This window comes from Dermacentor variabilis, chromosome 9, assembly GCF_050947875.1.
Source record: "Dermacentor variabilis isolate Ectoservices chromosome 9, ASM5094787v1, whole genome shotgun sequence".
Lineage (NCBI taxonomy): Eukaryota > Metazoa > Arthropoda > Arachnida > Ixodida > Ixodidae > Dermacentor > Dermacentor variabilis.
The window spans coordinates 8672833-8695252 of NC_134576.1; the positions used below are offsets into that span (position 1 = coordinate 8672833).

General features: G+C 46.4%; 1 protein-coding gene across 7 annotated transcripts in view; it reads left to right on the forward strand.

The window, feature by feature from the left end:
* LOC142558600 (uncharacterized) overlaps window positions 1–22420 on the forward strand; it is a 473120-nt gene that overhangs the window by 272872 nt on the left and 177828 nt on the right. For all 7 annotated transcript variants that reach the window (XM_075670756.1, XM_075670754.1, XM_075670751.1 and 4 more), the window contains exon 12: window positions 8462–8569. In XM_075670756.1, the coding sequence (XP_075526871.1) occupies window positions 8462–8569 (108 nt within the window). The remainder of the gene's footprint in view (window positions 1–8461; window positions 8570–22420) is intronic.

The following is a 22420-nucleotide window of genomic DNA, read 5'->3' on the forward strand; positions in this document are numbered from 1 at the left end:
GCGCAATTTCCGGGTCATTTCTCGCCATCCGGGCTGACAAAATAATTTTTTTCGGACACTTAGGGTGTATTTTAAGGCAAATCGTTTTGATATGGTGTAAATTAGGCATTACAGATGCCAAAACAAGTAGTTAAGAAAAATTTTTTTTCGCAATTTTCTGTTTTTGAGACTCCCGTCCCCCCTTAAACACTCAGCTGTGCAGCGCGGTCACCTGAAAGAACAGCAGGGCCCCTCTTGGATTACGTGATACTGTGTTTCTGTACCACGTCAGCAGGCATTGGTCGTCACTTATGCCAGATCCGGAGTGTCTGCTTTGAAGAGCGTACTTACTGCCCAAACACCAGTGCACAGTGGTAGCAGCGTGAAAGATAGCTTAATGAGGAACATAAATGACAAAGCTTTTTATGCGAACGCTCTGCTCATAAAAAATGCAGCTGAACTCTCTACAAAGTTCCTTACATGGTTTCAGAAAAGTGAGCCCCTTACCAGAGTCTGTGACGCCCATAAAAATATTCTTAAAGATTTCTCCGACTAAATGCCTTTCATAGTGTCAAGTAGTACTGACAGCGAATGATACAACAACAAAACTGTGAATGACAAAACTTGTGCCCACAGAAACAGGCTACACTAAAGGGAGAGCGATAGCGGTGAGCACGGTCGGCGATCGTCGGAATCTGATCTACGGGTCAAGTGCATCGGCTGTCATGCGGGAGCAAGGGCGGTTTTCCTGCGCCATCCTGCTCCATCACCTGCCAATAGCACCAAAAATGAAACCCTGCACCGCGCTGTTTAATGCAGGAAATTTTACCACAAATAAGGGCACTTTGGTTAGTTTCGATTTCAGTTACTAGTCAAGCTCATCTTCTAGCTGTCTGACTAGCTCAATTTAGTCTGGCTAATATTTGGCTGTAGTCATAATTTTTTCATATACGGTGGTTGAAATTGGCGGCGACTATCATTGTGCACCGGGAAGTTCCAGGACGGAAAAATGGCCAAAAGTAAGTACTATCCTCCTCGTATTTTTTATAACCACAACTTAGCGTCCAGTCGCGAAAGGGTAAGAGTCATGTTGAGCACCCCAGCTAACGTGTAGGCAGCTATGCGGCATCGGAAGCGGTCAGAAGCAAGCGGTAGGCCTTAAGCCTTTTCGGCATGCTTGCACGTTTTTGTAACTTTGTTCCAATCATGAAGTACAATAAACAGGCGAAGTAGCTCTGCTTGTAGGCTGGGCACGTAAGAACCACGGCATTCTAGGGTTTAATATATAGCGCTGACAGCAATGTTTGACTGGTTATTGCCAAAAGGCTCGCTGTCTGAACATACCGTATTTGTTCTACTCCAGAAGGAACTGCGTATGGCATGGCCGTGCGGGCCCTGCCTTGAAAGCGGTCTGTGAGTCTAGGTGAGCCGACGACTCATAGCTTCCTGTGCACTGCGTTCTTGCAGCTCAGTTTGTGTGGAAGCGACGGGTGGCATCACTGCGCTCACTGCCACGCTGTCTCACGCCAGCGTTCTGACAGCGAGGGCTTGCAGTCATCGAGTGTAGTGTGTTCGTGTGTGCCTGTGACGCCATGCTTGTTAATTTAGTTACCGAATGTTTACAAATTCATACAGCCGATAAAACTACTATCCTTACTTCGTAAAGCTGTCTACTTATTTCCTATCGCAATCGATGCTTCGCACCTCACAGACAAAACTGCGTCTGTTTGATAATATTGCATGTATTCACTGTGTTGTTACGCAGTTTTCAACTTGAAATAGTGAAAAGAATTTTTTTGCTGCAGTTCCCCATTTTTGTATTTTTTTGTTTTGTAAACTTACTCATGTACCACGCTGCTAAGATCTTGTTTAGGATAGCGGTATTTATAAATAAAATAAATACAGCAAAACCTTGTTAAACCATACCCGCTTAAACAGTACTTTCATTTTAGATGTAGTAAAGTGAAATCCCCGACTCTGCGGCCATTAAACATAATGTGTTTTGTATCCGCATAAACCGTACCAGCTTATTGCGCACGTATCAGTTAACACGTACCATATTTACACGATTGTAAGTCGACCTATTGCTTTAAATTTGAAAATCTGAAGTGGGGGAGTCAACTTACAATCGAAACCAAAACATGGCACCACCAAAAAAGCAAGACCACCGAGATTTCAGGGGAGCTACAACGTAGTTACAATTTCATGTTTATTCTATGGCCCTACCCATAATTTTTACTATCCCGCGCATTTGTTTGCTTCTTGGAAGGGTTTTTCAACATTTTTCAGAGTTTTACAGTGCACACAACACTTATGAGGGGGTGTTGATAGTTGATGGAAGTTCCGCTGTTCCATTCGTGGCGGCACTCCCAGAATGGCGGCGCTTGCAGGGAGCATCGATAGTTCATGGAAGAGCAGACACCGCTCACGTGTTTCTCTTTCCCGGTAACGCGTTCGACTCGACTGCCGGCAACGTGCAACCCGTGGTGCTACTTCCATGCTTCCTCAGTCGTCATGAGTGCTCCAGGCCCACTAAACATACGGCGGTTCTGCGAGAATCAGTAACTCAAGGCGAAGGGTACTGGCAGAGCAGTCAATAAGAGCAGAATGCATGGAGAGAAAATCGAGGCTGAGAAGTAGGTCGTGGGGGCAAAGAGCAATCACGGTGAAGAGCACAGCAGTGTGGCGGCCGGCGATGCTGACACGTGCCGTACACATTCCGATGATAAGCACAGTACCGCCATGCGCAACACGGACGACGTGGGCCATCGCTGGGGTGAGGAGCTTGTTCAGTCGTCGTCGGAAGGCAGCACTTATAATAGAAAGATGTGCTCCTGTATCGATGAGTGCCGTGACAGGATAGACGTTGTGGGGACTGCATAGTCCATTTCGTTGCAGCACCATAGCGCAGCACGTTTTGCGCATAGGAGCCGCAGTGCGGCGAGGTCGCTTTCGAACTTCGCGCATGCGGTCCACCGCTTTCCCTCTCTCTGTCGTTCCTCTGAGGGCGCCGAACAGCAGTGGGACCGTAAGACACTTGCTGCTGTCCGCCCCCGAACGGTACAGGGGCTCACCCGATTGGTCTGTTTGGGTGGGAACCCGCATTCTCTCTCTCCTGGTGGCTCAAGTCGGCTGAGGAGCAGCAACGCGGGGAGAAGCGCTCGGACAGCGAAACGGTGCGTACTGACTTTCAATTCTTCCGGTCACCCCTTTGGTTGACCAGTCTTACTGAAGGTCCTCAACCCGAGGCGGTTGCGTACCTATTCGCTGCTCCTGTTCTGAAGGCTACGCCAAAGTGACGCGGCTCACTTGACGTGCGCGGTCGTACTGCACCGAGTCGCCCTCGGACGCTACTCCGAGCTGAAAGAACGTTGACCTGGTAGCACGGTCGTTGGGAGCCATCCTCCCGTATAGCGACGTGTTACCGCGTTTTGAGATACTGAGTGTCACCCTTGACTTGCGGGAGCTTTGGCTCGCGGGCCCCGCGCCAATACGGGTGTAACAGATATCCTGAATGCCAAGGTGGTCGTATAATAAACGCCTTCCTTGTATTCTGGGCCTTCTCCTTGCGGCGCTCTGTTTCGCTCCCAGAGGCGACCGAACGAGCGTCCACTTCGGGCACACGCGGCTGAGCTGATCGTCCCCCTGAGGGGCTCGGATCCTCGGACCCGCGCAGTGGTCTAGGTGACTCCCAGTGGAGCACCCCGATAGATGGAGACCACACCGTCAACGTCAATAAGGTTTTGGTTCGTAGGTAACGTGAGCAGAGAATTTGAGGGCAGGGTCGACAACGCAGCTTCAGCTCCAGAAGCTGCAGTGCCTAGTTTTCCGGCTGGATCCGGGAGGCTATAGGCGGCGAAGAGAAGCGACGGGGTTGGGGCGAACGTGAATGATGGCGTCGAGGTGAGGGCGAGCGGCTGTAGCGAAGGTTCGGAGCAGGAGCATCAGCGGCAGTGGGTTCACGGCAGGTAGTATAGGGAACAGAAGGTCTAAAGGTGCGGGAATAAGCGGCGGCATAAGTCCGAGGAGGTGGTGGCCATCGGTTGCGGCAGTGACGAGCGACGGGGTCCGGTGAGATGTGGCAGAAAAAGACTGCCGGGGAGGAGGAGGGCCGCTAGAGAACTGGAGAACGCTGGGCTTCTTTGAAACTGTCCCAACTGGTTATCTCGATCGTCGTCATGTGTTTGGTGCCACACACGTGGTGTGCCGCCGAGATAATAGATGACATTGGTGAGCATAATGGTTGGGTCCCACCTGTTATTGGCACTGGCATGTTCATAAAGCTTGATCCTTTCGTCAACATCCTGTCCATCCAGGCCAGTGAACACACCAGGGTCGCGATGTTGGGCAACCGTGACGACTGGAGCAGTCGGACAAGCTGAAGTCGTTGCAGAGGTGGTCTCGTCACCGGGAGGCATGGTGACAAGCTCAATGTACCGACCACTTCGGAGTTCCGTGGCGAGGACGGGGACCACTAACCTCCACCAGAATGTTACGTGTGGAAAGACACAGACGAAAGAGGCTATTAACAGGCTATTTACACTGGAGCCAGAAAGCCAGGCCAACACTCGCTCGCGCCAAAGGCACAGACCGACTTCGTCCCTTGAGCATCTTGCGGATAATATCATAATAATATATAATGGGGGTGATAACTTTGAGGCTAAGAATCCTGGGGAAAGAAAAAACAACCTCGGCTTACGTTCAAATAAATGCGATTAGCATTTTGTAATCTACAAAATGCCACTTTTCAAGAAAACTATTTGTAGATTACAAGTACACAGATAACTAAACGTAATTAGTAACATTACGAAGTAAGCATTTTTATGAAATTATAGATGTAGCATTTGAAATGAACTGAGCCCTGTACATCTATTTAGAATTGAACATTGTTTCTAGAAGGCTTATTTATTTATTTATTTATTTATTTATCAATCATACCTTCAGGGCCAGAGGCATTATAGAGGGGAGTGGCTCAAAAGAAAATGTGCAACATAGAAAATAAACAAAATGCAGAGGTTAATATGAACAAAACACGATGCTAAAATACGAGAGGTTTCTTTCTATACAATGTTAGCTGCTGTGTCACAAAAAAGAAGTTTCTGGTTATACAATGTTAGCTAAAGTTTCACGAAAAAAGCTGTTATCAGTAGTATTTACAATATCAGCAGGAAGGTGGTTCCAATCTATACATGTGTGAAGGAAAAAAGACTGGGAAAAATGCTTTGTGTGGTATAGATAGGTCCCAACTTTATGACAGTGATCAACACGCTGTGATACATAATGGGTTCTTGTAAAGAATTGCGCGTGCAGTGTAGGATGATGATAAATTCTATGAATGAGTGCTAGACGTGCAATTATGCGTCGAACAGACAGCAAAGGAAGACTAAGATTATGTTTCACTGAAGAAATGCTCACGGTTCTATTATAATTAGAAAAGATAAATCAAACTGAGTTAGAACTGAGGTGAAACAGCGCGAAAAAGACGAGGACACAAGGAAACAAATACCACAGACAAGCGCTGACTCCAACTGTCAGTCAGCGGCAGTCAGCGCTTGTCTGTGGTATTTGTTTCCTTGTGTCCTCGTCTTTTTCGCGCTGTTTCACCTCAGTTCTAAGTATGAACCAACTAGCCCTCATCAAGATCTTACAAACTGAGTTATTTTGGACAAGTTCTAAAGCCGTTTTCAGCTTATCTTGACCAGGATCCCATACAGAAGTAGCATATTGTAACTTAGGACGTATTAGCGTTTTATAGAGTAGGTGTTTTAGGTTACAAGGTTAGCTAGCAAAGTTATGGTGCAAGTAGCCTAAGATACGGTTAGTGTTGTTAATAACGTATTCAGTTTGAATTTACCATGACAGGTTTGTAGTTACATGGACACCTATGTACTTGTAAGAGCTAACTGTTTTTAAAGGAACGCTGTTTAAGTGGTAAGTGGCATGTTGGCGAAAAACACGGGATACATGTAGTACTTTACATTTGTTAATATTTTGTTTCATTAACCATGAGTTACACAAGTTAGATATTGCATCAAGATTAAATTGCAACCTGTTAATGTCGTTTTTATTGGTTATTTCACGAAAAATAACACAGTCATCAGCAAACAAGTGTATGTTAGAAGACAGTGTAGCAAGAAGGTCATTGATATAAATGAGAAAAAGGAGAGGGCCCAGAACTGAGCTTTGGGGTATCCCAAAATGTACATAGCTGAAAGAAGAATTAAAACCATTAACTGTAACAAACTGAGTGCAGTTTGTTGAAAAGAGCTTGATCCACGTGAGAAGGTTAGAATAATAAGTTGAACATTTAACACGTGAGAATGTTAGTTTGAAGGGAGGCTGAAACACTTTTTGAGAAAAATGAGTTCTCTACGGCATTCTACAGTTTTTAGTCCCCTGAACACGAATATCTGGTTCAAAAAGGGCGGAAACAAGCGCAAGCGGCTGTTTTTGCATGAAAACGCGCACCAGCGCCTCAGGGTATCGCGCGAACGCCGCTGTTGCCCGTGATTGGTCGGGGCCACTGTGACGTCACTCGCGGCAGTCGGCGGTCGGCGCCGCCGTTTCGGAGCATAAGCACGCTGTTCTGTTCTGGCTTCATAGCTGAGTTGTAAGCATTATGGAAAGTTCTCACTGTCTCAAACAGCTTGTATTTTCGCCGTACATGTTCGAACCGACAGCCAATACCGAAAACGATGGTGGCAACGGCGGCAACGACGATGTTGAGTGTGCCAAAAGCGAGAGCGATGTGTGCACCTTCTCGCGCGTTGGAAATCTTAGCTGGTACGTATGTTGTTGTTTTTTTTTTTTTCATGTAGCTGCACGTTCCAATGACGGGAGAAAAAATGCGCTAATGTGTCACTGGGAACTTGCTGCTGGAAGAATGCCGAAGCACTAACTTCTCATTAGATTGTAAACACGGGTGCATTTCCGCGATGTCAAGCACCTTGCCGCTGCTTGTCTAAAGTCCCGTGGTTTTTTTAGTGTTGATACACGATCGCGAACATAAGTGCCGCGTTTCAAAGCGCGCACATGCAGTGCTGCGAGGCCCAGTCATGGAAGTTGCTTATCATACACATCCAGAGATGGCCAGAGGTATTATATGTGCAATATTCATACTATGGTTCGATGACTTTGAGATTGTGGCTCAATCAAGAATCGGTATGCATGCTCCATGCTAGTGTTGACATAAAGATATTAGGCAGTTTTAGCACCGCCGTGTGGTAAACACGATAACTGCAAGCGTACATCGAATGTCACTAGGCAAGCCTATACTCCATTTCATACCTCAGGTGCAACGCTGTGGAAGCTACGCACGAAGTCCGGTCACCAAAATTTATTACTGCGCACGTTTCCGTCTATGCTTCGCAGCATGCCAGCGGCGTTTGCTCGCGCGAGCATGCACGTGAAGCTGCCGCGACGGGCTGCAATTAAAAAATGCCGAAAAGAAAATTGATTTAAAAGAACATGTTAGCAGCCGTATTGTTTCTATGGGTAAATTCTTTTTTTTTTTTTTCATTCAGAACTGAGCTTATATATCAAAAAGTTTCTAAAAAATCGGGTCAAGAAACACCGAACTTTTTCTAAGTGTGAATGCAGCCACTGCAAGAAGTATCTCAAGCCTCCACAGCGTTGCACCTGATGTATGAAACGGAGTATAGCAACGCTGGCAACAACGCGTTTCCGCATTTGTCGTAAGGCTATCCAGCTATGACGGAAATGGTCCGAGCACAGCACAGTTGATTTCGTCGGCACGAACTTATCTCTCCTCACCGCACTGCGCTGCAAGCTTCTTGTCCTTCGGGAACCTGTGAAACACCACATCGTTTCGCCCGCCTGTGTTCGCGTAGCCGAATGCTGCACAGAACGAGGGCATGTTGGGCGCCCTTGGCTGTAGGCACTCACGCAGCACCAAAGGAAAGAACAGTTTACGAAAATCGCAAAAGAAAACAAACGTGAGCGGCGGCGGCGGTGGCAAATCTCTCGTAGCGTCATTCAGTAAAGCGCAGGACGGAAAGAGGCATGCCAACACATGCCAGCACGCCGGTCCGGCAGCTCGGTCCCCGCGCGTGACGTCACTCTCGCTGGTTCTCTCCTCTGGCAACCACCTCACCCGGCGCTCCCGGAAGCGATGGGGGCGTGTCCGCGGGGGTGATTTAGAAAGCGATTTCCGCCTCTTATATTAACGAAACGAAGAAAAAAATTTCGGAACCGTAAATTATTAGGTCTGTTCTTCCCAATCCCAGCAATTCATGCAAATTGAAAACCGTTTCAGCTTCCCTTTAATAAGATTATAAGTTTCGTTGCAGTTAGTCACTCCGCATCATTTTTGCATGAATTTCAGGGTTCCTAGCATTGGGATTCAAAATCTTTTCATCTGCACAATTACCTCGAGACACACTGCGGATGGTCATCGGTCCCTTCTAGACAGAGACATCTGAGAAGCCATTGATGTCATGAACTACGGACATGCTGTGTGCAGGAAGGAAGCCCACCGCTGGCGTCTCCCGACTCCGGTGGTCAGGAACCTGGGACAGGAGACGATGGGGACCTGCCCGACTCTGGTCACAGCAGCCGCAGGCGAAAGATGGTGAGCCAAGTTTCCCTTGCATTGCTAGCAAAACCAAGTCCCATGATATCTCCACCCAAAGAAAAATCTATAAGAAAATTTGGCTTGTCTGAGTTCGAATCTGACACCAGCATAAAGAATTTGCTTCTGATGAATGCGCAAGACGTAGAAGATAACAGGAGAGTGCATTTCATGTTCTCTGGATGCCAACTGGCTGGTATAGAATGAATAGTTTCTTAATAAGGATGACTCATCATGGCATACTAAATGAATACAGTAGAACCTCGTTGATATGTTTCCACTGTGTACGGTGCCAACGCTTGCAATCGAGAACACAAAGAATTATCTAATAGAGTTACGCTCATCATTTACCGGTTTTACCAGCTATCCCATACCGGTTCTACTGGTGCCAAAACTGGTTTTACCAGTTATCGCCACCAACGTTCAGTACGTCGTCAAACTGCAATCGCATAATATGTTTTGTGGCCGCGAGATCCCATGTAAACAAGAAAATGCGCAAGGTGTGCGCGGCCAAGAACAGTACAGTCGACTCCCGTTAATACGAAGTTCACGGGGACCGCAAAAAACTTCGAATTAAACGAACTTCCAATTAAGCCCAAAACACAAAAAACAGCATCTTATTTGTGGCGAAATCGATTATTTTCTCTAAGAAAAATAGTCGGTCATCTTGCTTTGCTTCTTCTTGCCGAATCGCGCTGCTGAAAGCAAGTTCTGCAGGCTGTAGATGTGGCGGAACGCTTCTTCCGCGTTACCTTCAGCGGCAAAGAAGCGCTCCGCGAGAGCAAGGCCCGCAGCTACATCGGCAGCCTTAGGTTGCGGCTCGCCTTCAACGTCATCGTCGCTTTCCTGAGTCGCTTCCTGGGGCCGAATAATCTCTACAATTTCGCTATCCGTCAGCGCACCACACGTTTCGACCGCCTTGTCTACGGCGACGTAATCTTCAAAATTGACGTCCCCGAGAGCATCACCAAAATCAGTGCCGTTAAGCTCGCTTGTTGACGCTTCCTCCGCTGAAATTTCAGAGGCATCCTCCGAAGAAGCTGCCACAAAACCGCAAGCCCTGAAGCAGTTTGCGATTGTTTCTTGCTTCACACGATCCCATGCTCGTGCCAACATGTGGATGGCACTAAGCAGGCTCACCTCGTACTTTGTGGAGCTATCCATACACAAAATCATGCGCTCGAGGAGGTGCCGCCTGTACAGGACTTCAACATTCTTTATGATGCCTTGGTCCATTGGCTGCAAAACAGCCGCTGTATTTGCAGGCAAAAATGCGAGGCGTATTGCACTCAAGGCTGGCACATTCACGTGAGCACTGCAGTGATCGACAAGGAACAACACCTTGCGGTTCGAAGCAGCAAACTTGCGGTCCAATTTGCTTATCCAGCTCTTGAAGATTTCGGCCGTCATCCACGCTTTTTTGTTCGCCTCATAGTCCACAGGCAGCGTCTTCACGCCTTTAAAACATCTCAGCTTCGCGGCTTTCCCGATCACAAGTAACCGACATCGTCCCGTGCCAGTCATGTTTGCCGCGATCAGCACCGACACACTCTCCTTGCTGCGTTTGCCCCCAGCACAGTCGTCGTCCTTGAATGTCAGGGTCTTCTCTGGTAGAAGCCGATAGAAGAGTGCAGTCTCATCTGCATTGAAGATGTCTTCCGGTCTGTATTCGGCAAGATATTCACGCAGCTTTCCGTCCTTCCACGTGGCGCATGTTTCCTGTTTAACGGACGCCTTTTCACCACACACGCTCTTGAAAACTAGGTCATGGCGATCTTTAAAGCGCGTCAGCCATCCATCTGACGAAACGAAGTCATCGATCCCCAACATTGCTGCAAGCGTTCGGGCTTTCATCGCAACGATGTCTCCGCTGAGAGGAAGTTTGTTGCTCCTGGCCTCCCTAATCCAAACCAGCAGAGCCTTCTCCAACTGGGTAAGCGCCGGTGCGCATTCGCTTCCGAGAAGTCTTGAACTTGTCGTTCTCAAATGCATCCATTATTGTGCGCTTGTTCTTGATGTAGTTAGAGAGCGTGTTCGGCTTGATCCCGTACTTCCGCGCTATGTGTTGTTTGGCGGCACCTCCCTTCTCAACTTCCTTCAAAACCTCGACTTTCGTTGCCAAGTCGAGCGTGCCATAAGAGCCACGGTTTGCCATGGCTATAAACTGCGCGACTAGGTAGAGTCAATTCCGAATCACTCGTGGAACAACCTAGCCTACGAGCTTCCCGCACAAAGGCGCACGCCATACGCTGCGCACGCTGCAAGACTAATCTCGCACAATCTCGCCACTGCCAGTATGCAGCGCTGCGTGCGCCTATGGCACCTGCGTGGCCTCCGCGATCAGCTCCGGCCACGCGCTGCAGCCGCGCGTGGCCTCCGGCGGGACCCGCTTCGCCTCCCGCCGGAGTTGATCGCGGAGGCCACGGCAGCCGTAGCAATGAATAATCGCGCCGCTCCAAGAAGGATGGCATTGCGGGCGGCTGCGGTGGCGATGACACCAACGGGGAGCACGGAACTGTTGCAACACTTGAAAAATTGCACATTCTACCAAAGAATGACGGTCACCTCGAGGATCCCGGCTGAAAATTAACTTCCAATTAAACAATATTACTGGATGAGGACTTCAAATTATTGAGCGATTTCTTCTATAGGATTACATGCAAAACTGACGGGACCAGCACTTCACTTCTACTTAACCGAAAATTCCAATTAAGCGGCTTCGAATTATCTATACAATGCTATGCTATACAATGCCCTTACTTACAATTTAAAGCACCCAGAAAACACTACAGAAACAAGTCAATATACAGTGGAACCCCGGTATACATGCCCCGGTTTTGCGATGACCCAGGTTTTACGACGACTTAGCGCAGTCCCAGCGAAGTCCCCATAGAAGAAATGCATAAAAACCGAGGTTATCCGACGCAATTTTATGGCTGACCCGCGTTATACGACGACCCTTGCGAAGTGCAAGACAGAATGGTGGACGAAAGCAGCCACCCGCAACGCTCGCTGTGCTGAAATAGTAGCGCCTTTTCTTCTCCACAATCACCTTCTCCCTCTCTTCTCGGTGGCGTCGCCTCTCGTCACATTGGGTAAGGGTTTCTATCCTTCCATTTTCCCTGCTGCAGATCACCGACAAGGTAGCATGGAAAGGCCTATGTTTATCACACGTGTTCGTCGTAATCCTAGCGACCAGCGTTCAGCAGAGGTTTTGAGTTGTGTGGAGCAACATGACGCACAATGTCCTGAAAGTGGACAGTTCTGTCGCTCGGCGATAAGCTTAATATTGTCAAGGAAGCGGAAAAAGCGGCATGGAGCCACGAAAGCCAGCACTGCCCGGGACCTTAAGATACCCGAATCTTCGCTTAAGACGATCCTGGCAAACAAAGCAGTGATATTGCAGAATGCCAACAAGTTCGGGCTCAAGCGGAAAGTGGCAAAAGAAGGACAGCATGAGAAGTTAGAAAAGGTTCTCGTCAAGTGGCTGCATCAAACACGGAGCTCTGCAATCAATGTTGATGCCGCCATTCTAAAAGAAAAGGCGGACCTTGTGGCATAGTGTCTGGCCATTGACGACTTTCAGGCATCGAACGGGTGGCTGGATCACTTTAAAAAATGAAACAGGGTTGTGTGCAGCCACTCCTGAGGAGAAAGCACTTCCATGGACGTTTCGACGGTGAACGAGTGGATGGAGTCGCTGCCGAAGATGATTGCTGCATACAAGCCCTGCAACGTTTTCAACACCGATGAGAGCGGTATTTTTTACCATATCCAGCCCGAGCAAACCCTTGCATTTAAGGGTGACAGCTGTCATGTGGCAAGCATAGTAAAGAGCATGTGACGGCACGATTCTGTGCTAACAACAGTTCCAAGAGGCTGCCCGTGCTCGTTGTTAGAAAGTTTGTAAAGCCACGGTGCTTTAAGAACTTGAAGACGCTGCCGTGCAGCTACAACTTCAACAACAAGGCGTGGATGACGTCTTCACTCTTCAGAAATTTTTTGCAGCAGCTGGATAACAAAATGGGTGCTAAGGCAAGGAAAATATTGCTTTTCGTGGACCACGCACCACGCCACCACCTGATACGTCGAGCCTGAGGATCATAAAGGTTGTTTTTTGCCGCCCAACTGCACAAGCCGGCTGCAGCTGCTGGATGCCAGCATCATTAAGTGCATCAAGCAAGGGTACCAGAAGCGGTTAGTGCAACGTCGGCTGGCGGCTATGGAGCGCAGCAAGTTGGAAAAAAGATCATTGTGCTCGATGCCATGAATTTTATTGCCAGTTCGTGGAGAGAGAGAGAGTAAAACATCTTTATTAATAATATCTGAGTGGCGAGAGCAGTGTGGGAGGAACCCTCAGTCCAGGGTCCCTAAGATGATTCCGACGATGTTTCGAGCCCATTGTATCACTGCTCGGAGGACCTCGGGAGGTCCGTCGCGGAGGGCATCGTCCCACAGCTCTTTGTTTCGTAGGGGGTAAAGGAGAGTTGGCAAGGGAGGAAAGAGGTTTGCAGTGCACTCAGTCGTGGTGTGGAAGATTGTGGGCGAGCTGCCACAGCCAGGGCAACGATCTGCATAACAGTGTGAGTCGTGAAGCATAATCGCTAACTCGTTCAAGCACTGTGGCTTTAAGTTAGAGACTGCCTCTTTTGCTGGGGACGCAAAAACCTCGAGGCCACTTGAGGCCGATGCAGGCTTCACCACCGACGATTTCGAGGATTTAAACCGCACCACGACCTTCGCCGAGTATGTGGAGGTTGACAACAACGTTGCGATCTGCGACGAGGTGTCGCTGGATGACGCCATCGAGGAGGCTTTGCCTAGTGCCGACATCGCTGCGATATCGGACGAGGACGACGTCGATGCCACAGATGCCATGCCTGTGCCTACCGCGTTCGCCGAGGTGCTACGGCACATAGACGGCATCCGGAACTTCATCTGTTCGCGCGACGCCGCAGAGGACCTCCTTTTGGACATTGCCCAACTCGAGCGAAAGCTCTTGGTTCACGGATCAAACAAGGTCCGAAAGAAACTTAGACTTTTTTAACATTCGTACCGGCTGGCGCGAATCACTGAAGTGGGCAGTGGAGTGCCGTAAGGTTTGTTTGAATAAAGCATGATTGGTACCTGTGCTGCAGCATTAATTCTTATCACACTTACTTTTTGGTAATTAGGGTTTCCAAGCCCTGCAGAGTATGTTAGTAGTTTACATTGAAGTTTCTTGTAAATCCATCGCACGAAATTAGTATTTTTGTAGGCATAAGTTATGTTCGTATATTACGACGCTTTTTTGTGGTCCCAAGAAAGTCGTATAATCGGGGTTCCACTGTACTTGGGGAGCACTTTTATAACATCCCGAGCTCCGTGAACTGTTCAGAGACGTTTCTAAGACACAGTGAGCAGAAAAGGAGGAATTACCAACTTGTGTGTCAAAGGAAAAATGCAGTAGAACGTCGTTCATATATTTTAGAAAAAACAAGAGAAAAAATGTACTAAACAGGAAAACGTACCATCTGAAGTCACCAAAATAGTTGACGGACTCCCAGCTGTAGTTGACATCTACGTAAACTGTTGTGGCATGGAATGCCGATGCGTGCCGAGCTGAGCTGTGCTGAGGCCCCGAAATGCATGTTGTCATTTTTGCACCTCTTCAGCAAGATGACGTTTGTGCTTCTCGAATTTGGCCTGGGTTGATTTAATTAAGTAAATTCTTGAGTTTTACGTGCCAAAACCACGAGACGACTATGAGGCGCGTCGTAGTGAGGGGCTCCAAATTAGTTTTGACCACCTGGGATTCTCTAACATGCACCCAATGCACTGCTTTTTGCCCCCATTGAAATGTGGCTGCCATGGCAGTATTTAATCTCGTGCCCCTCTGGCTTAGCAGCGCAATGCCAAACCCATGGCAGGTAATTCGGCCTGGGTTGGGAGCTTCCATGGACGGAGCATCTTGGCTCGCTCGGTGTGAATCGTCGCAGCGCAAGGCGCCGATGCCCATTGAGCTAGGGAGCTAGCCCAAGGGGACCGGGACGTGCATTGTCGTTTTTCTATTGTGCAGTGTTCAAGGCAGCGAATGGAAACTGAAACTAAATTGAGCTGGTGACTGAAACCTGAATACGATTACACCAGAGCAAAACATGACGCTCACGCGTCGCCACCTGCTGCAAGGAACAATGATGCATTTGGGTTATTGCCGATTAAAAGTCTACTGTACGCTGGTACTGGAGATTTGCTGGTACAAGAAGAGGAAACTGAGTGCATGCTGGAATTTTCACATGACACGGATGGGTGATTTGCCTTAGCGGGCGCATCGTGTGTGCTTTTTTTTTTGTTATTGTTGTTGTTGTTGTTTATGTGAGATCTAGCGGCTGGAAAACATATCATATCATTGCAGTTTCGGGAATGTATCAGCCAGTAAAAAAAAAAAGGAGTGCAACTTAACTGTGTTGCATCATTTATTGTGTTCTCGATCACAAATGCGGACACTGAGACATTGTACAAACAGGATCGTATCAATGAGGTTCTGCTGTATAATGCTCCATTTGCTTTGAAGAAACTAAACAGGGTACTCTGTGCTGGTAGAAAGGACAGCAGTAGGACCTCAATATCCATAATTCAATGCTGGCACACCTGTCCCCCAAGCATCGGTAGATACTTTCCTTGAATCTCTCAAAACATATGGGAATCTCGAATAATGCTATAAGATGAGAAAAACGCAGTAGTAGAGCCTTTTCTAAAAGCAGGTAAATCACTTACATCTCTGAGCAGCTACAGACTGTAGTGTTCTCACCCCTGCTTTTGGGACAAAGGAACGACAACACAGTAGTGCAAGCAATCACAAGGGTATTTATTGCACGTTTCATAGACTAATGCCGGCTAGCCGAGTTGCTATCCACAAAACATGCCGATAGGCGCGCGACAAATCTAGGAAGTCCGACTCACCGCGATTGGATAATGAGCGAATATGTTCGCCCCATGCTAGATCCCAACGCCTGGTCGTTGCAGTGTACGGTCACACGAACGGTGGCGCGTTCGAACGAGCCCTCGCGAGACGGTCTCGCAGAAGCATAGATCGGCGCACTCGTGGAACATTCGCGCAGCTTGCCAACCCCGAACCAAAGAGGAAGAGCCTTCTTTCCATGCCCAAGTAACCCCGCCGTTAGGTGGCAATAGCAGCACAACACTCGTGCCACCTCTCGTACTTCGCTTTAACCACAACGACTGCTGGGGGCATCAAGCCACGCGGCGAAGCCGGATTACAGGAGATGGGAGCTATGCGGGAAAACATATCAGGGGATGCGTGAGAGTTGCGCATTCCCACAAGACATATTGCCTTGGCAAGCTGTTTGGAATAATCACACGAAAGTACCGTCAATGCAAGCGCTCTCGAATTCCAGTGCAAGGGTCAATAAGATAGAAAATAGGGCGAATTGGTGTAGCTCCATGGTAGCTCCAGCATGAAAGATGTGGATGAAAGGAATAGAAGGGGACGCAATACGGCACTGACTAACAACTGAAGTTTATGGAAAGAAAACACCGAATATATACCATGCATAACATGGCCAACATCCGGCACATACGCAGATACACACTATCAAAAACCACCTTCGCATCAAGGAAGGCGCGTGTTTCGATGCTGGTAAAAGGTAAGGGCTGATTAGCCACCATAACAACGAAGTCGCTATGGTACAAGGCAATAATAATAATAATATTTGGGGTTTTACTTGCCAAAACCACTTTCTGATTATGAGGCACGCCGTAGTGGAGGACTCCGGAAATTTTGACCACCTGGGGTTCTTTAACGTGCACCTAAATCTAAGCACACAGGTGTTTTCGCATTTCGCCCCCATCGAAATACGCCGCCGTGGCCGGGATTCGATGGTGCTCAGCAGCCCAACACCATAGCCACTGAGCAACCACGGCGGGTGGCACAACGCAACTCAGTGGCTTTAATCGATGCAAGGTTACCTAAAATCCTGTGAAAGTGATAGTGGTATTTCTGAAAATGATCGTTTGAGAATACTACGCTTGTGTGCTTGGTATCTGTGGCTGGTAAAGCATAAATGGTAACGATTGTGCACCAGTATCGTTATAAAAGCTCATTAAAAGAAAGTTATAATTTTGTAAATTGTGCATGTCTAGATTTATCTGATTGTGAACGTTTAGATCTTGCTGTATTTTTCCTTTACTAATGGGGGGAGCGGTAAATTCAGGTGCACATTTATTTTCAATAAACCCATAAAAATTTGGTGTACATTAAATTAGAGAATGCATTTCAATTGGTGATTACTGCATAAGTTGCACCAGTATGTAATATGCACCTATTTTAAGTCGGTCCACGCATGTACACTCATTGCAAAATGACAAACTTGCCCATTTCAGAGCAGTAAATTCGCATAAACAAAATTTGTGTAAGCCAAAAATTCTGCCAGGAGAAAAAATTCAACCTATGCTCCTCTTAGGTGTAGTAAACCAACATTTATTGTATTGCACACGAAGGCCTCATCCTCTGATGCAGCTTCAACCACTTCAGCCTGCAGCATTGCTAGGTGACCGTTGTCGGCCTCTGAATAACCTTCATGCAATGTTGTAGGTACGTCACTATCATTGCCTCTGTGACTCAGCGTGCTCGAAATTGACACGTGAACAATAACACGCACACCCAAGCCAGCCTGAGCTCCAGCATAAAAGAAAAATTGCAGGGTTTCTCAAGATCTCTTTATGAAGTGAATGGTGAAAGCTTACTCTTCCTCCTTTTATCATTCGCTTTTTTCTCTTTGCCTCTTCTCTTCTTTCTTTTAGTCATTACTGCTCACTACTAAGCATTTTTAGTCATTTGCAATCAATTTTAACCATTACAAGCCATTGTTAGACATGTTGGCCATGTCATAGTCATTAGTAGTCATTACAAGCCATTTCAGTCATTATTAGTAATTACTGATCATTACTAAGCATTTTTAGTCATTTATAATGAATTGTAGTCATTACAATTTATCGTTAGGTATATTGGTCATTTCGTAGTCATTACTGGTCATTACTAAGCATTTTTAGCCATTTATAATCAATCGTAGTCATTTCAAGTTGTCGTTAGACATATTGGTCATTTCATAGTCATTACTGGTCATTTCAGTCATTACTTTCACTTTATTTCATTAAAGACCCCTTTTCAGGGTATTACGTAAAGGTGGGTTACAAAGAATATGAAAATGTTACAAGGCATAATGAGAGGCAATTTCTTCTATGAAGGCAGATGAGCTGGGTGTAGAAACGATGTTGTACTTAAGGCCATTCCAGTCTTTGGCTGTTCAAGGGAAAAAAAGAAGATGCAGAAGTGATAGTGCACGCGTGTGGACGAGCTACGTTTAAGGGATATGCGATGGGATATGCGTGATATGCGATGGGATATGTGAGAATATGCGATGCGATATGCGTGATGGTGGCAAGATATATGGTGCACGATTGAGTATGCTGTGGTAGAATTTGTGAAATAATGATAAGCTGGCAATTAAACGGCGGTGGGAAAGATTTTGTATGCCAGATTCTGCTTTTATGAAGTTACGCTGACATCGTATGAAAAAGCGGAGTGAATGAACCGGATGGCCCGATTCTGAAATGCCTCAAGGGTGGTAATGAGGAAAGTCTGGCGAGGGCTTCAAATAGCTGATGCATATTCTAGTTTGGGTCGTATTAGTGTCTTATAAACTAATAGTTTCACATGCTGCGGTGCGTTTTTTTAAGTGATGTCGTAGGAACCCAAGTGATCTGTTAGCTGAAGAGATAACGTTACTCACATGCTCACACCAGTCCAGATCATTTGAGATGGTAACACCCAGATACTTATAATTGTTTACACATTGAATTTGTTCGTTAGCAATTTCATATTGAAATACCAAGGGGTTAGAACGGTGGGAGAACAACATTGCTTTACATCTAGTAGGGCTTAGGACCATTAACCAATGTTGACACCAATTTCGAATATTGTTTAAGTCTTCCTGAAAAGCGATTTGATCATTATCGTTAGTAACTGAGCGGTAAATGACACAGTCATCAGCGTACATGCAGATTTTGCATGACACGTGTAGTGGTAGATCATTAATGTATATTAAAAATAGGAGGGGGCCTAGTACCGAGCCCTGAGGCACATGTGATGTTACGGGTAGGGGCTCAGAAGTATTGTTATTGACGTACACCGACTGCATGCAATTAGTGAGGAATTGTTCTATCCATGTTAAAACTGCAGGATGTAGGTTTAACCGTGAAAGTTTAAGGAGCAGTCATTGGTGAGCTACTTTGTCGAATGCTTTTGCGAAGTCAAGGAAAATTGCGTCAGTTTGTATGTTAATATCGAGATTAGTCATTACTGCTCACTAGTTAGCATCTTTAGTCATTCGTAATCAATTGTAGTCGCTACCAGCCGTCATTAGACATGCTGGTCATTTCGTAGTCATTAGTAGTCATTTTAGTCATTACTACTCATTACTAGATATGTCTAATCATGACTAATCAATTGTGGTCTTTACAAGCCGTCATTAGATATATTGGTCATTTCGGAGTCATTAGTAGTCGTTACTAGTCATTATTAACCTCTAGCAATCTCTGTTATAATGTTATCATTCACTGTCGCTATCAATCATTTTTCATTCTTTAATATGTCTCTAATTTGTCTTCATATGGCGTGATGACGCTTCGGCAGACACTCCGGTGGTCAGGTCTGCTGACACAAACTTCACCATGAGCCTAGAAAGGCTTTCGCCTTAAAAAGTGAAATGGTGAGCATAAGCCAGGAACACTGAGTTCTCCTGCGGGCAACTGATGATGAGGATAAGCATGTCGTGGTTTTTGTACGGGGTATATCATGGGCGTCACAAAGTAATAATAAAAGAACTGTGGCACCCCTTAGTTACTGATTGTGTCAGTTCCGTGGGTTTAACCTTTCCAGAAAAACTAAACTATAACAGCAAGCTATAGCATGACCTATAATCATGGAGGCCTCACTATAGTGGCCTTCACAGCTTCTGCTGCATCACCTGCATGGCGAGCCCTAGAAGCTAACAGTTGTACTAGCTAATACAAGATTTGACCTCTGAGATGCTGCATGGGGGCGCATGGTTCCTTGTGCTGTCAACTTATGTTAATTCAACTCTGAAAAAATTGATTGAATTACCTGGAGAGTCGAATTGAACAAGATGTAGAAAAAATTCCAAAACATACGGGTGGTTCATTTGCGAATATTTGTCTGAGCCTAACACACCCTCGAATCAAATGTGTGCTCACTTTCTATTTGCTCAAAGCAGAAGACTAACATAGAAATACAATTAAGCTCCTAAAGAAAGCTTAACGCGCACCTGATTTTTCAGCAAGGGTCGAATATGTGTTGCACAATGGTGGCTGGTTTCCTAAAATTAGCTTTGCCACACAATTTTTTAAAGTCAGCGTCGCCACAATACATTTGTTTATTGATGAAGCATCCAAATGCCGCAAAGGCAGTTTTGGTATTGGGTCCGATTGCACCGCGCAGGCACTGAGCCCATTTTTGCTGAAAAATAAAAGAAATATATGTATATGTATATGTATATGTATATGGGTATATGCATTAGAACTGGGTAAATATAGTATTCAGAGTTTCTGAACTACTGTGCTTGCTTGAAAAGCTTCCTAGGCAGGCCGCAAATAGGTGTTTTCGACAGCACAACATTTGTTCAACGCATTCACTGTCCACTGAGCTCTGCCACTAAAGGGGCTGCTGTTGATGTCACCATAGGGGTCAGGTGTTTGCGTACTGGCTGGTAAAGTTAAATGATCCAGTGAAGGCCAATTTTAGAAATGAAATAACGACTGTTTCGGTCTATAAAGAAAGCATGGGCACCAGCCGGGACCTTTGGTAGGGATTTAATTAACTGTAGTTGAATTAACAGAAGTCTACTGTACTTGTAAAAAAAATGCACATGATGGTTGCTCCAGCACATCTTGTTTTATACATATGTCGCACTGTTGTATAAACGCGCCATGCACGCCGACAGACATGCCACCGGTGGCGGCCTGGTGCAGAACACGCGGAAGAGGAGCCTGGCGCGCGCCGTAGTTTGTTGTATCGTTGATCGTGCTTCTCTGTCTTATTCACGTTTTCAGAGCAAGATAGGCAACACCATTCGCACGTTCGCACCATTCGCACGCCAAAGCTTCAGGGAATGTCGAAAAATTGTTGCAAGGTGGGGGGCTCAAATAGCGGTGAAAACGTGCCGGCGATACAGTTCTAATCATTCCCGGCAAAGCCTCATCAGCGGGAGCAACGGTAGCAAAAATGGATCGTCGCTTCGAAGGGAGATTTCTTGTTCTCATCCTTTCCTTTGTCTCATCGGTGTTTTTTTTCCACTCGATCATAGTTAGACGCGTAAACAGCGAAGTTCGTCTGCTGTTTGCCGCTTATATTGTTTTCCGCTTCCTTACCGCGTTGCGCTAGCTAGGCAGCACGACTGCACGAACGCATTGCGTTGTATGTTAAAGCTACTGAAGTTTGCAAGAACTGAAATCGGCGCGGTAAATCCTCGCACCAGCTGTCATCCACGCATAAATAGATGTTTTTACATCTATTTTATGCATGGCTTCGCACATGTTTAACTGTTGCTAGTTGCTCCATGCATAACTCTTGTCGATTCTTTTGAGCTGCGAAGTTTTCACCCTGCCTTGTTTGTAAAGGGTATAAATCACACTGTGTCTTATCGGAATGACACCAAGGAAGTGCTTCTTTAACAGCTTTATTCTTTTCGCCCAAGGACATCTTAGATATTGTTTGTGTTTTTTGTAATGTGTTTAGAAAATAGGTAGTTCAGGGCGAGAATTGCTAATAGCTGCTGCATATGGTATTTTTGTTCCATTTCTCACTGAAAAGTTCGCGTCCCGTTTGGGAAGTCATCACACCTCGATGCTGCCTGAGCAAACTTAACACACCGAGTGATTTGTTTGTTTCACAACGTAGTCCCTTCTTGCATGTGAGTTTTGTACTCAACTGAATTCTTTCTTATACTTACGCTGCAGACAACTAATACGGCCCTTGCTGCCAGCGCTCATCTACTATGACTGGCGCTGCTCTGCCTTTAAATATATCATGTGGCACCTCTCTCTAGTAATATAAAAAAGTACTGAAAAGCTTTGTACGTTTCCAAGCAGCTCCCTTGGGGAATTTAAAATTGCACAAACTGCAGCGGGAACAATAGTTCATCAGCGTATGCATCAGAATTGCATCGGCGGTACAGCACTAACACGCGCTTTTATTAACCCGTGTGTTTGGTGACTTCGTTGGCTAGTGTATGCGTTTCCATCAATAAATTGGCAATTACTCTTCTTGAGGCGACTTCGACTGCACTTGTTCGACGATGTCACATGTATTCATCGGCAGAAAAATCACAACGGCATATGCAGCGATTGCACCTGTGTGGATTTGTTTGATATAAGTCTGCACTAACGACGGGTGCTTATTATTCAGGTACAGAAGCAGCATTGCGACAAGGGTAGAATAAAAAAAAACCATCGAGAGATCGCATCACTCAACAAAATTTATCGGCTAGTCAACAGGAGCTCCATGTCATGTAATTGGGGTTCATGGCGTTTGTCTGCGGGACACGCCTTGCACATATGTGGACCATGTTGTCCCAAACACCGGTAACATCATGTTTATACCCGCTCGCACAGAGGTCAGCATCTTTCCTACAGCTGTCACCGCAGAAGAAGCAGCCTGGCACCCAAACAAAGGAGAAATCGCAGCCGCGAACTTCAGCCATCCTTGCTGCAAAGGGTTGTCGTCTGCTACTGCTCCCACGTGTACTGTTGGAAGCGTCCGCTAGGTGGCTTTCA